At 47.4% G+C, this 13,327-nt stretch overlaps 1 protein-coding gene across 1 annotated transcript; it reads right to left on the reverse strand.

Moving 5' to 3' along the window:
- Positions 1–568: 568 nt before the first annotated feature.
- On the reverse strand, positions 569–10,227 carry LOC104074432 (ornithine decarboxylase antizyme 2-like; the record flags this gene model as incomplete). The annotated part of the gene is given in 5 exon segments (XM_009574540.1): positions 569–939; positions 2,765–2,850; positions 4,613–4,788; positions 10,070–10,150; positions 10,152–10,227. Coding segments are annotated over 5 exon segments (553 nt in total), but the record flags the coding sequence as incomplete, so codon positions are not given.
- Positions 10,228–13,327: the final 3,100 nt, after the last annotated feature.

Raw genomic sequence — 13,327 nt, forward strand, 5'->3', positions numbered from 1 at the left:
GCAGGTAAGGAAACTTTCCCCAGAGCAGAGGTATTGCTCCGAACACTCGCTTGACCCTCTGAAACCATCGCAGCGCTACGGGAGGCCCACCACAGGCTCTGTTCCTTTCAAATAAGCAGCCCCAGCTGTGTGAAGTTCATCTGAATGCCCCTTTTATTGAACGCTGTGATAGTGCAGTGGTAACATTGAACAGAGTTAAGACTGCTTAAAACAAAAGCTGGAAGAGCAAGAAGTTTTAAAAAAAAAAAAGTTAGACCAGTTAAAACAGCATTGGTCGCCCCAAAGCAGAGACGCACGGGGGTTTTAATGTAGTGTTAAAGGTTAACTTGAGCATGTCTCCTCCATGTGCCTAACACCCAAAACATGCCTTCTACTTAAGAGTCTGAGTGAAAAATAAAAAGGTAGTCTGTCAGATGAGTGCACATCGGGTGATCAGGAAAGGACCAACACGGGTTTAGAGAAGTCAAGGAGTTGATACTGCATCTACCGCTGTGCTCCCCCACGCACGGCCTGGGCACCAGGCGCCCCTAGGCTAACACACCACACAGCTGCACGTAAAGAGCTCCTATGCCAGTTCATAAACATCTTCCATTTACTATTTGGTGATTACATGTGTGTATATATAGTTCTCTAGGCAACACATTTCAATGAGATAGTCAACTCTGAGGATACACAGGCCAATCTAACAATGAGAAATGCAGTTTCAGTCCAACAGAAGCTTGTTTTCCCTTTCCTCAAGAAAGGAGATGTAACCCTCTCTCCCCTCAACAGCATGACCTGAAAATGCCAGAGTCCTCCGCTGCAGCTATTCTTCATCAGAGGAAGAGTTCTGATCCAGGGGGTACACCATGAACATCACGTCTGGCCGCGACGGGACAGAGGGGTGACCAGGCCTCACGATTTCAAAGCCCAAGAAGCTGAATGTCTTCAGGAGTGGAGCTGCCAAAGAGAAGGAAATCTGTTGCCACCAGGAATAATCCTCTTTACCTGCATCACCCTAGAAGCCACGAATATCAAAGTGCACTGAACACCCTCTGTGAGCACATCCAGAGCTTCCTGCACAGAAAGAAACCATTTTAACACGACAGCGCTCTCAAATAGGAGGTCTTGTTTCTTCTTGCATTCATCACAGCTGCTCCTAAGTGTGAAGGGGATTTTAGTTGTGCAGCAGAGCAGGTTTATCCTGTGATGTCTGTTCCATCCCCTCTGAGAAACACCGATGGATGGTTATCTACCAGCACCAGTCACGCAGCCCCGCTTTGCCAGGCCGTCCTGCAGCACGTCAAGTTTTTATTCTGTGCTTACGTGGGTCCCAGCACCCTTTGAGCCCTGAATGCTGGTCAGGCAGCAGTAAACAGGAATCTACTTACTCAGGGTCTAGGCAGAAATTTGCTGTCTCTGTGAGGAGGACCTGGAGCTCAGTGGAAGCTCAAGGTAACTCAGCACAGCTCGGTGTGGTCCCCCAGGAAAGCCACCCTCAGAGCATTGGGTTATGCACAGAAGAAATTCAGAGCGGGGTCAGTCCCCACACGCACCTTGTCTTGGTCAGGCAAGGTTATATTACACAGTGACTGGATGCGTGCCCGCTTGTTACTAAAGCCATGACTTCCCCGTGACCCGTGAAAGTTACCCTGGTGCAGCATCTAATCTCTACGGCACCCTCTGATGATCAGCTTTCAGCCACTGAACGGACATGCGGAGGAGCTCCTATGTATTTTCAAGACAGCACTGAATTTCAACTGCATAGACAAGGACCGAGGATCTGGAGCGCTCCAGAACTCGTACAAGTAAGCCAGGTCCAAGAGCAACACCTAGCCCATTTTTAAAAACAAAACCCAGTATCAGATATCTCCTGTAACCAGCCACTGCGGAGGTCACCTATGCAACCTGTGGTGGTGGTGACATTATAGCAAGAACTTAATCTGAAAATTATTCTTGGCATCGTAACACGGAATGACATCTTCCTGGGCTCAGCACAGCTTAGCTCTAATAACGCGGTCCATTTCAGAGAAGACAGCGCAGCTTGTGAAGCAGCAGAGTAAAATTAGAATTAAGGTTTGAATTACTCCTGCCATGGCAATTGCTTGGTTACTAGCCTGCGTCTAGTAAGATTTAAAGTGACACATCCATAGCTTGGTACCTCGCCACAAATCTCCTCAAACTTCCGTGCTGTAATCACTCATCCAACACATCTATCTTTAGATCCTAATGTAGGCCCCTTAAGCCATAAGCATCTACAGCCAGGGTCAGGATTACCTGTAGGTCTAGGAAGGGCAAAACTGCCGGGAGATCTTTAAAAAGCAGATGAGCATCAGGGCAACAAGCTATAAGTGTTCGTTTCCCCTGTAATAACCTCTCCCTGGTTTCTCCTTCCAAATCACAGAAGCCTGGTGCCAAATGGAGACCTTCACTCCTTACCAAAGGAGAAATATTAACCAATTTCTGGACAAGAAAATACTCCAAGTAATTCAGCAGCAGCTTTCTGCATGAGAGTACTAGTAATAATTTAATGGCAGGACAGCAAAGCGTATCTGCTGGAGAAACCAAAATACTCCCTCTCCCTTAGTCTCAAGAAAGGGCTTATTTCCTCCACAGGCAACTATTTCTAATTTGTAAGAACGCCACGGGAATTATGTATATAACAATTACTGCAATAGGAAACGTCCCGTGGAGCCTTGCTTTGGGATTACCAGATTTTTGTACGGCTTCAGCAGCACCGTTTTAGATCTAGGGAGCAAACCTGGCAGTGGGGGCGAGTTCTCACCTCTGTCTTCTCTGCTTTTTCTGAAGCAAATAAAGACGTAGTTTACTTTCATTTTTTCTTCAGCAAATTCCAACAGTGCTGATAACCTGCCAAGGAGGAAGAAGACAAAAGAACATCAGCTATAGGAAGTCCTGTCCTGAGGAAGCCTCTGAGCATTATCAACTGTCTGGATGTTTTCAGGCAGAAAGATTACTTGTTTACAGACCCCTTCCAGCGAACAATGGGTGCTGAAACAATGGGCTTCCTGCTTCGCTATCCAGCCCTGCAAAACTAAGAGCTACCCTCACACCAAGACACCTAACAAGTCACTGTCCTCAGCACCCGCGCGCACAAGCACCCATCCCCACCAGCCAGTGATTTTGTACAGAAGCCTTCGTACGCAGGAAGCTGAATACTGCAGCTGATCCCGAGCCAGGCTACATCCCCTCCGCTGGCAACATACAGAGGGGATCTGCAAGTTTTGTGCTTTATGGGGGGGGGAGGAAAAAAAAAAACCCACAACCCGCTCATGGCAGGCAGAAGAGAAGATAAAAACATCACTGAAGGAGCATGTGCACAGGCAAAGCTGTTTCCCCGAACACATCAGGTGGATGGCACAGCTGATGCCCTCTGAATCCATGCTTCCTGCCCTTCCCGCTAAATTATTTCTGCCACCTCTTGATGAGGCAGTGCTGCATTAACCCCTCTCTGAGCCCCGGGATAGGCACGGCAGAGCCATCGCTGTCACTGCTGGCCTTGTAACCACTTACGATGCAGGCTGCTAGAGCAGTGACAAACAAGGCTTCAATCGACATCTAATTAAACAGCAGTCAGCGAGACTGGAGTGCAGCGAGGGAGATTAAATTTGCAAGGGTTTTGTTAATATGGTAATGAACTATTTTAATTATAGCCTCTACTAGGCTGTTTTACCTAGCTAAAAATAATCTTACAAAATTGCACTGTAAGTCACGATGACACAGGCGGGTAAATACCCTCCCAGAAGAACGCGCTCCCAAGAGAGCAGGCACTTGGACAGCTAAAGGATTTACGGGCCGACTGAAGAAATTACACAAACATTTATCTGGGACTCAGAGTCAAATGAGACAAGTGTGAGACAGCAAGAATACTGGCACTTATTGAAGGTGCCCAATGAGTTTTTTTTCTTAATTAGCTTGTGTCATTTATGGATGAAGCCTACTTGGAGATTTAGGAGGACTTCAGAGAGCTTTGCAGAGGAATCCAGTAAAGCCACATCTACGCTACAGTGCTCCCCACCAGCGGAGATCTCTGGCAAAGCACTTGGCAGGAAGTAGCTGCTCTGGAAGCTGCGTTTACACAAACTTCCCAGAGCAGAGCTGTCTGGACAAAACACTACCGTATTCTGCCAACAGAGAAAAATCAGAGACTCTGGCAGAGCCCAACGCGTGCGTGGCAGCACTCCAGCCTACTGATGAGAAGGAGCGCATCAATATAATGGAGTTTTTTTTCCCTGAAAGAGAGGAAAACGCCTGCCAAAATAAGCTTGCCAAGTGGCCAGCAAAACAAAAATCTGAGAAAGGCTTGTAGATTTTCCATACCAAAGTATGCAAAGAATCACTCTGCTCATTTATTGCTTATTTTTCATTAGCACAGGGACTCAAAACACAGTAACCCATCTGAAATCATCACTAAGGGGGAAGAAAATATATAAGGAGGACATTTCTCTGAAGACAAGGGAGTAAGGATATACTTCAGATACACAAACCAGGAAACCAGGAACAGAGGTGCCGTACATACAGCCCATTCTTCTCACACACACAGCATCACCCACGTAAGCAAAGCCCTGCTCCCTGTGGAGCCACGGACGCAGCTCTGGGATCCTGAACTTACCCTTCTTTGCTTCCATCAGCTAATAATCCGTCAGGGATTTCCACAAAGAGGCTCTGATTAGAGAGCACTGCATCCCAGGAGGAGGTCTTCACCTCTGTGACCTTATACTGGAAGTGGACAATATGAGGCTTCCCTTCGTGCACTGGGACATCTTGGTTAACAGTGATCTTCTCGTCCTGCGCAGGGGAGGGAAGAGAGCTTGTGAAACATGCTTTAGGGTTAAAGAAAACTATCCATAAGATTGTAGACCAAAAAAATGTGATGACCATGCTTAAGTGTTTTTAGCAGGAGCGCCCTCCTGAAAAAAGACCAGCCCTTACAGACTGGTGCATGTCCAGTTTCAGCCTAACACTAAAATTCACCACCCTGAGACTCACCATAGCTCGTGAAGGTACGCATAGTTGGCTGCAAGCTCATATCTGAGTCTCAGCACTCTAAACAAGTGTGTAAGCGGTTAATAGCTATTGTTCTGAACTACCTGTATTTTCCAGAATATCTTGCTTTTATTCTAACCTAATAAAAAAATAAAGAACAAAAAAGTAAAGTCCTACATACTAAACAGCCAGGGGAGTATAACTAGAGACATGCAAATGCAAAATAAATGGTATTGTAGTTTTACTAAGAAGAACATTATACTTTTCCCTTCCCCTTTCACGGGCTCAGGGACACACCACAATGAGTACTCGGACCTCAGAGCGATTTTCTAGTCATGTTTTCCTATTCAAGGGAATGCAGTTTTGCATATTTACATTATATTCAATTTCTGCGTAGTGAGAGTCCATTCATTCACCACAGGTCCCAGCCACATCTTTGAAGGGCGGTTCATGAACTACCCTTCAAAGAACACAACAAGCTGGAAGAGCATCTGCTGCCACAGTCTGACCAATTTCGTTGTCTCCCCAATCCCCAACACAGTCTTTTTGTTTAAGGGATGACCACAAATTGCTTTCCCAGATTTTACAACCAACTGGTATGGCAAATGGTTTGCCTCCTGGTTTAAGGGAGGAAAATACATAGCACAGAGAAAAATCCCAAAACAGACAGAAGCTACAGAGATTTGAAGATTGAGATGAGGTCTTTTCCAGAGACCACAAATGTACAAGTCCCTCTCCAATACTACTCTAAGTAGAATGCCAAGCATGCAGACCACCTCAGATTCAGCTCAGCAGTTCTTAGAAAACAATTTTGTGGTTAAAACTCCATTCCTCCTCCTGACAATTTTTGCAGGCAGTTGGCTCGCCCCATAATGATTTCCACATTTCACTGCAAAGAGCCCCAATGAAACAACGACGAAATTCATTAGGTTCCCGAGTTAACGTTGTCAGCTGCAGCAGAAGCTAAACTGTTCCCATCTGCTCGGTTACAGGCTCATGCATCCCGATTCTTTCACATTTACAAAGTCACCTGCACAGCTTTGAAGGGCAGAAGTAAACCAGATAATAAAGTCATGTCTGCTCTGTTCCGGAGTCACGGGCATGCCTGGGAAAGCTGTGCGCCCCTCTCTCATCTACGGCATCAACAGGTGGGGTGCGAGGTGGTTTGCTCCAGCAGGTCATTAGGTGAGCAATCGTCCAGCCTCCAGGCATTTTATTTCATCAGGGTGATTAATTCAGCAGCTCATGATGAACTCTGATCTGCTGACAATCAGCTGGACTGACAATGAAACAAGTGACACCGCTGCAGAAAAACAGCATCTCACCAGACTAGGCTTAATAAATGCTTTGTAGTGACATACGCTGATCTCTGACCGTAACACACAGGCAGCAAGTACAGCAAAGAAAACTTAATCCGGTTTGGATCTGCAGTGAAGCAGCATGTAAAAGATGGGCAGTACAAACACATCGGCAGCCAACGGTGCCACCCAGTAAGGGGGAAGAATCCTCAGTGTTGGGGCTTTTCAAGCAGATGTTTTCTTGTAGGTGTTTTGAGCTATTAAGGTATAAACATCACTGAAAGACCCGCGGTTCAACAAAAACATCTCTGAGACCCTTTCTAGGCTCCTCCGATCTGTGTCCCAGTGCTCTAATTCCTATTACCATGTCTATTAAAACAGATCCCTCTTGGTTTGACTATTGTGATGAGGAAGAAGCCATTGAGTATGTTAATGCTGGCGACAAAGTTACACCGCATACAAATCAGGAACTGCCTGGCTTTGGTAACCGGAGCAGAGGAAGCTGCCGTTTGTTTAAAGCCCACAAAGCTTAGCTGAAAAACAAGTTTACACTTCATCAGAATAAATATCCTGTAGGAAATAAGTTTATTCATTGAGTTTGAAAGAAGTTTTCGTGGCTGCACCTGCTGTCGGGTTTTACTAGTTTTAAGCCAAGTGCGCTAAGAAACCTACTGACAGCTGCTCAAGTTAAATCAGACTGCGGCTGATAAAGCCACCGCGGAGCCAGCAGCAAGAGTCAGACTGGAGCCCAGCGAGAGCTCTGCACTACAGAGGTGTGTTTAAAAAACAAAACCAAGGGGATTATATGCATGTCCTTCACCAGTGACTTTACAGGAGCCTTTTACAGTTCTTGTTACTGTGCAGAAAGCGTGTCTGTTTCAGAAAAGATCCTTCTCTCAAGAAAAGCTCACAGATGCTTCTTTTCTTATACTTCGTGAAAACAAAAACAGGGTGAGGAAGTTGAGAAAAGCAGGCTGGGATCGACACATTGGAGGGGGAGGCATTTGTGCAGGAAGACTGGCAGGAGCCTGCAATAGGAGGGGAAAAGCTTTCCGAGCTTTCTGGCTTAGTCCTTCTGTCACCAGAAGTTATCCCTGCACTCCAAACCTAGCGAGGTTTTTCCACTTAAAAGGCCCCTAATGTGACAGCCCATGAACCACAGGCAGCATAACCGCAGGGATTAAGAGAACCAGTTCCCCCGGTTCAGTGGGAATTACATTTACACAGACTGTCTTGGGCAGCTGATATTTCATTTCCAGGCATCAAAATAGATACAGCGAGATGCTGCGGAGAGAAGCTGTTCCTGTGACGCAGCAGCCCAGAATTCTTTGGAAGCTGCTCAAAGCAAAATCCTGTTTATGCAACAAATGTTTGGTTTTAGTTCACCCCTGCAAAATCCCCCCACCATGCTATTGCAGGGGGAAGAAAACCCACCAGGCTATCTTTTATACACAGCTGCCTAAACCACCGGCTCTCCAGCCTTGGGCTCCATTTCAGTGAAGTAAAGCCGCAAGGACCAGCTTCCACTTGGTTACAATTCATAGAGCACAAGATTTTTCCAACCCAGCTACGCTCCTCAGATGTCCCGAGAAGGATGGGGGGAGGCCCCTACGTGTTGGCAGCGTAAGAAGAAAGGATGTTATGATCTACCATAGCCAAGCGACTCAAGAAACCCGTGTAAGCAGCCTACTGTTGGCGTGTGCTACACCTGCAGCCTCCTGCCAACTTTGCTAGCCAGAGCACGTCCGTTCGCACAAAGCCCGTCCTGGCTGCGCCGCACCGATGCCGATCACTACTGCATTCCCAGCTCAAGTAAAGCTCCCTTGATGAAGGGCCGAGTATTAAGTCTCTTAACACAAAAATCCCAACAACTATAGGGAGCGCCAGCTGCTTAATTTATAATGCGGTTGTATATGAGCACTGCGCCGCAAACTCCGAAGGAGGCAGGCTCGTTCAGAAAGGTCATCCCTTGAACTAGAACAGCTGATACAGCTGGAAAAAGTACTTAAGCTTTTGGGTCCAGATGCCTTTCCAGGTCACGCTGAAGCTTGCTGGCTAAAAGCTCAGCCTGATGTAACTACAGCACCGCTAGACTGAGCGGGCAACTGAGAGGGGCAGAGAGAGTCCCAGTAACCCGTCTGAGGCTGGACTGTAAACCCACTGGGCCACACAGCCCACTCTGCTCTGGGATGAGCATATTACAGAAGGGGCTGATTTTCTGACAGATTCTGCTAGGTTTTGTCAGCAATAAACCCAGAAAGAATTATATCCGTATTTCTGGGATGCAGCTATCTAGATGACATCCCCACAGGCAGCAACCCCTGCCTACACACCGCTGCCTAAAGCTTCTGTGCTAATTCAAGGCCATACTGGAAATCAAACACTTCAAAGCCTCCAAACTGTCATTTTTTTCCATCAGCATCTCCTCCACATTGAGCCCATTTTCTGCCTTCGGACCTCGCCTGCTGCGTACGCAAGGCTTGGCAAAGCTGGCCTGCAGGAGTTCAAGTTGCAGAGTCCCCTATTTCTCATCCCCTCCCACCCAGAGGGAATTCATTATTTGTCCTGAGCCCCTCTTGAAGCTATTTATATATCTTCTCTATCTGACAGGAAGCCCGTTGTGTTCTGCTGCTTCTCTAGATTTCATACCCCTCTAACATCTGTGACAATTCAACTCAATAGCATTAAGCTGGTGTTACGTCATTTTTAAGAGGCTACAGAGGTTGACATTTATTCACAAGGTAAGTGGGTGAGGCACATGCTCAAAATTCACGAAGGCTGCATTAAAGAAAACTCCTCCGAAAGCAGCCGTGAGGTCTGCGATTCTCTGATGAATTTCAAGAGGAGACTTCGGTAGCTGTGACCCAAAAGGGCCTGTATCTTTTCATCATATAAAGTCTGTGTGCCTCCCACAGGGTAATTAAAAATCAAGTCTAACACCTATGACAACACCCATGTCTGAACAGCCAAATTTGCAACCTTAGCATAAATTTACTTCATCTGATAGCACTTTACTCCCTGGCTTGTAGAAAAGCTGCCCCATCCCAGAAGGGAGACAGATGTGTGCCACCATAACACAACACAGAGCTGCACGAGCACCAATTATTCTACAGCAAGGAACAGCCAAGTCTCCTCATCCAACAGCCAAAAGGAACGGCCCCGTAGGATGAAGAGGGCCCAAAAATGAGAGCTACACAGATCCACGTGCTCCTAACCAAGTCTGCAGAGACAAAGCCCTCCTGATCTTGCCTCATCCTATGCACGTGTTCTAGAAACGTTTCCATCTGTGAGGTGGGCGGCCACCTCGCCCTTTTGTGAAGTCAGGAGTTACTCTGTACATCGGTTCAGGCAGCTCCCAGGCCCTGACAGCTTTACCTTCCGGACTAGGGCACAGGAAGGAGCTTATCAACCATTCTCTCTCTGCATTTCACCTTTCTGCTTCCCGCTTCCTCTTCTTGCGAGACATTTAAGAAGTTGTTTCATATTTTGGTAACGCTGGCTCTGCATACAATAGCTGAAACAGACCTCTGGGAACAGGGCTAGCGAATTATTTGCTGCACACCTTCGAGAAAAGGTCTCTCATTTCTTAATAAACAGGTGACATTTGAGCAGGAGAGCGCTGCATGCAGCTCAGCAATCTGCCAACAGGGTCGCTGAAAAATTAACTGTTCTCCCACTTATTACCTTGGAGTTTATTTGCATTTATTCCCATCAGACTGCGAAAGGAACCGAACACAGTTGCAACATGGGTACAGGTCATTATTTAGACGTCAGATCTTTCTCACCTTATATATCAGAGCTGAAAGAGAAGGATCCCTGCTACCCCCTCGCCCACCGGGGATCTTCGACAGTGGGTGAGGGGCATCAGGAGCACCACAGAGGCCCTGGAACAATGTGCCTGCAGCACTGCAGCTGGGGACAGTTACTCAAAGGTAAAATACTACTGCAAGAAAAAGAGAGAGAACATCAGGTTACGTTAGCAGGGATCACATTTCAGATGCTACAGCACCTCATGACCCCAAACCACTCGTATCCCTGCTCCTCCGCAGCACGTCAGAGGCAGCCGTCAGGGCGTTAGTGCCCGGACATCGACATTAAAAGCACTCGCTGCCCAGGTTGTATAAATGGAGGAGGGGCTTTGCAGCCAAGAACCCGGAGAGAGTGCTGAGCAACCTCATGCTAATAAGGGACGCCTGGAAGACTGCCAATAGCAGATGGCTGGAAACGCATGACCAGATGAGCACACATTTTCTATAGACAAATGTCTACAAATAGATCCACAGGACCCAGAAGGAGGAGGTTTAAGTTTCACATTTTCAAAACGAGGAGGAGTGAAAGGGCTGGTTCTTCAGATATTTTCAACATGCTCTACAATGTCCGAGTTGACATTTTCACATGCAAATGAAACATCATACAAGCATCCTTCACCCCAACCCTAAAAATTACAAGTTCACCCCTCAGATCTACTTTTAAGAGCAAGAAAATAAGTTTCCCTTGCAGTTTCTAAGTTTGTTTGGATGTCCTACACACGGTCTTTCAGGATCACTATGAACGCAGGCTTTGATATCTGCCCTAGCTTTTAGGAACTTCACGAAAGCAAATTATTTTATTTCTGGAGCATTGCTCCCTTTATCAGTACCACAAAAGCTCTTTGCTGAGGCACGGCCCAGCAGCGGTATTCCTCTAACAAAGCCTGCAAAAGCAACACAGAGAAACCAGTCGTTCCCCAGCGTTCCCATTATGAAATACGCTGGCGCAAAGCTATGTAAACACCAAAATAAAGGGGAGCGTGAGGGTTTTCAATAAGCACACGGAGCGAGGAACAAGGCTCTAATGGACAGACCTGTAGATGGATTGACAACGTACAGTCTGTCCTAAAACTTCTCACTTGAGCTGTTCCCAAGACAGTGTTTTTCCACTCTAATCCCTCTCCACGAGGGAGACAGGCTTAAGTATCCAAAGACCAAGTACCGAGCTGCACTATCAGAATCACCTGAACTGCCTATACAGTATGCTAGAACATATACCAGACTGCAAACGAACTACTGAAATTTGGCATTTCTGAATGCCAAAAAATAACTCGCAAACGCGGTTACGACACAGGCAGAATTTGCTAAGATCTTGGCTTGCCATCTCATACCAAAATAATCTTTCTACAGGAAACACAAATATTCTTCCTCCACATATTTCCTCCTCCTCCAGGTTCGCGAGACTGGGCTCTTCAGCAGCGTTCCCATGTGCCATGGCCTACAGCAGACACTGCTTGGAGAAAAGGCTGTTTAAATACACTAGGAAAAGATACTAAGCAGTTGCACTGAAGATGTCTCAGGGCAAACCCCTTTGCACACATGCTCAGTGGTGTTTTGTGTTCATACAGTCCCTCCTCATGGCATGACTGGGGCTATCAATGGACCAGTGTGTATTCAGTAGTAGTGGATGTCGAGAGGCATGACAAAGCACTTTGCTGTGCTGTTCCCCACCCCCAGAAAGCTGTTGGCAGCTTTGTTATTCCCTTCCCTCCTCCCTCACCCCCAAGTCAACAATGTACTATTGATAGCTCTCTCCAACTTGCGGCCAAGGCATCAAGAAGCTGGATAATGAAGTGTAGTTGTGGGGGGGAAAAAAAAAAAAGATTCATGCAAAGCAGTTCAAGACACTTCCCAGTTTTGCTTCCTCTGGCACATGCAGAAGTCAAAACACAAGACCGCTTCAGCCGCTGAGCCCTGCCTGCAGCACCGGGGCTTCGCCTAGCCCAGACCTGCACACCACCACTATCCTCCCCCAAAACCTCACAGCGGCAGCCAGCTAGGGTCCCGAGAGCAGCACGCGCAGGGCAGCGCCATCAGGCAACGCTGGGGAGCGAGCGTGTGTGTGGGGGACACATTAAAAGGAGTTTTGCTTCCTCCAGATGCGCATTAGCACCCTGGGAAGAAGTTTGTGCAAGCCGCCGACAAAGTCTTATCCCTCGATGCATCCGCACGTGAGCAGCCCACTGCAACTCTGCTCCCTGAGGCCTGTTTATAGCTTAAAAATTAGGATTGTGCTCCCTTCTAGCCTCTCTTCTCTTTTGAGAAGCCGCTTTCCAGCGGCTTGCTTTAGATTAAGATGCATTTAGATCACCAAGGGCCCTTCCCTGAAGAAACTCCCAAGCGAAAGCTTCTCGAGCAAGTCCTGCCTGAAAAGGGAGCTGGAAGCAAGTGTACGTTTTCAGCCAGCAGGTATAATTTTAACTGGCTAAGCTTCCAGCGATCTCAACCCCGTGCCCTGTCCCTGGGAAGCACAAAGGACAACTCCTCAACTTTTGAACCCCGTAACGGCTGCTCTGCAACAGCCCTCACACCTGAAGCCCCAGGCCAGCGCTGCTTTCAGTCCATGACAACAACCAGCACCCTGGGATCTAGAAAGCTGCACATTTTCTTGGTTTTTTTGGGGTTTTTATTTGCACTGAGTAGTTGGGCCTGATGGAAGGATCCACACAGCTCCCTTGACATCACAATAACGAAGTTTTTTTGTTTGTTTTCTTTACCCCCCTTTTTAAAACAGGCTCTGAAGACACAGTTGCACTTAGCCTATAATAGTAAGATATCATGCTGCCAGCCATTGCAAGTCATATATTAAGGCGCCTGATTTGAGGAGCAACTTGTAAATAACCATCTGATGAACAGAGCACAGCTCAAGTATCTACCCTACGCGCAGCGGCCAAGAAACAAGGCTGGTTTATACACATCCTCCGGGCGCTTATCTACGCGGTACGAGAGAGGCTCAGGAAATGACACTTTTCGGACTCTAAACAAGGAACAGACACACAAGATAATTTGATCAGCTGAGAAAAATACCCACAAATCATGTAAGTTCACGCCTGCCCATAACCAACCTGCCGGGAGAGACCACCTTTGCTGGAGATGCGCGGGGACTGCGGGAAGGGAGGGCACAGACCCCCTTCGGCGTTACAGGCTTATTAGCAGAAGGGCGCTCAGACACTCGCCGCCGAGGTGGCCGCCCCCCGGCCCCGGTGCGCCCGGACACCCGCCCGGGGGTCTCCC

Source organism: Fulmarus glacialis, unplaced genomic scaffold (genome assembly GCF_000690835.1).
Source record: "Fulmarus glacialis isolate BGI_N327 unplaced genomic scaffold, ASM69083v1 scaffold44733, whole genome shotgun sequence".
In the NCBI taxonomy this organism is placed as follows: domain Eukaryota; kingdom Metazoa; phylum Chordata; class Aves; order Procellariiformes; family Procellariidae; genus Fulmarus; species Fulmarus glacialis.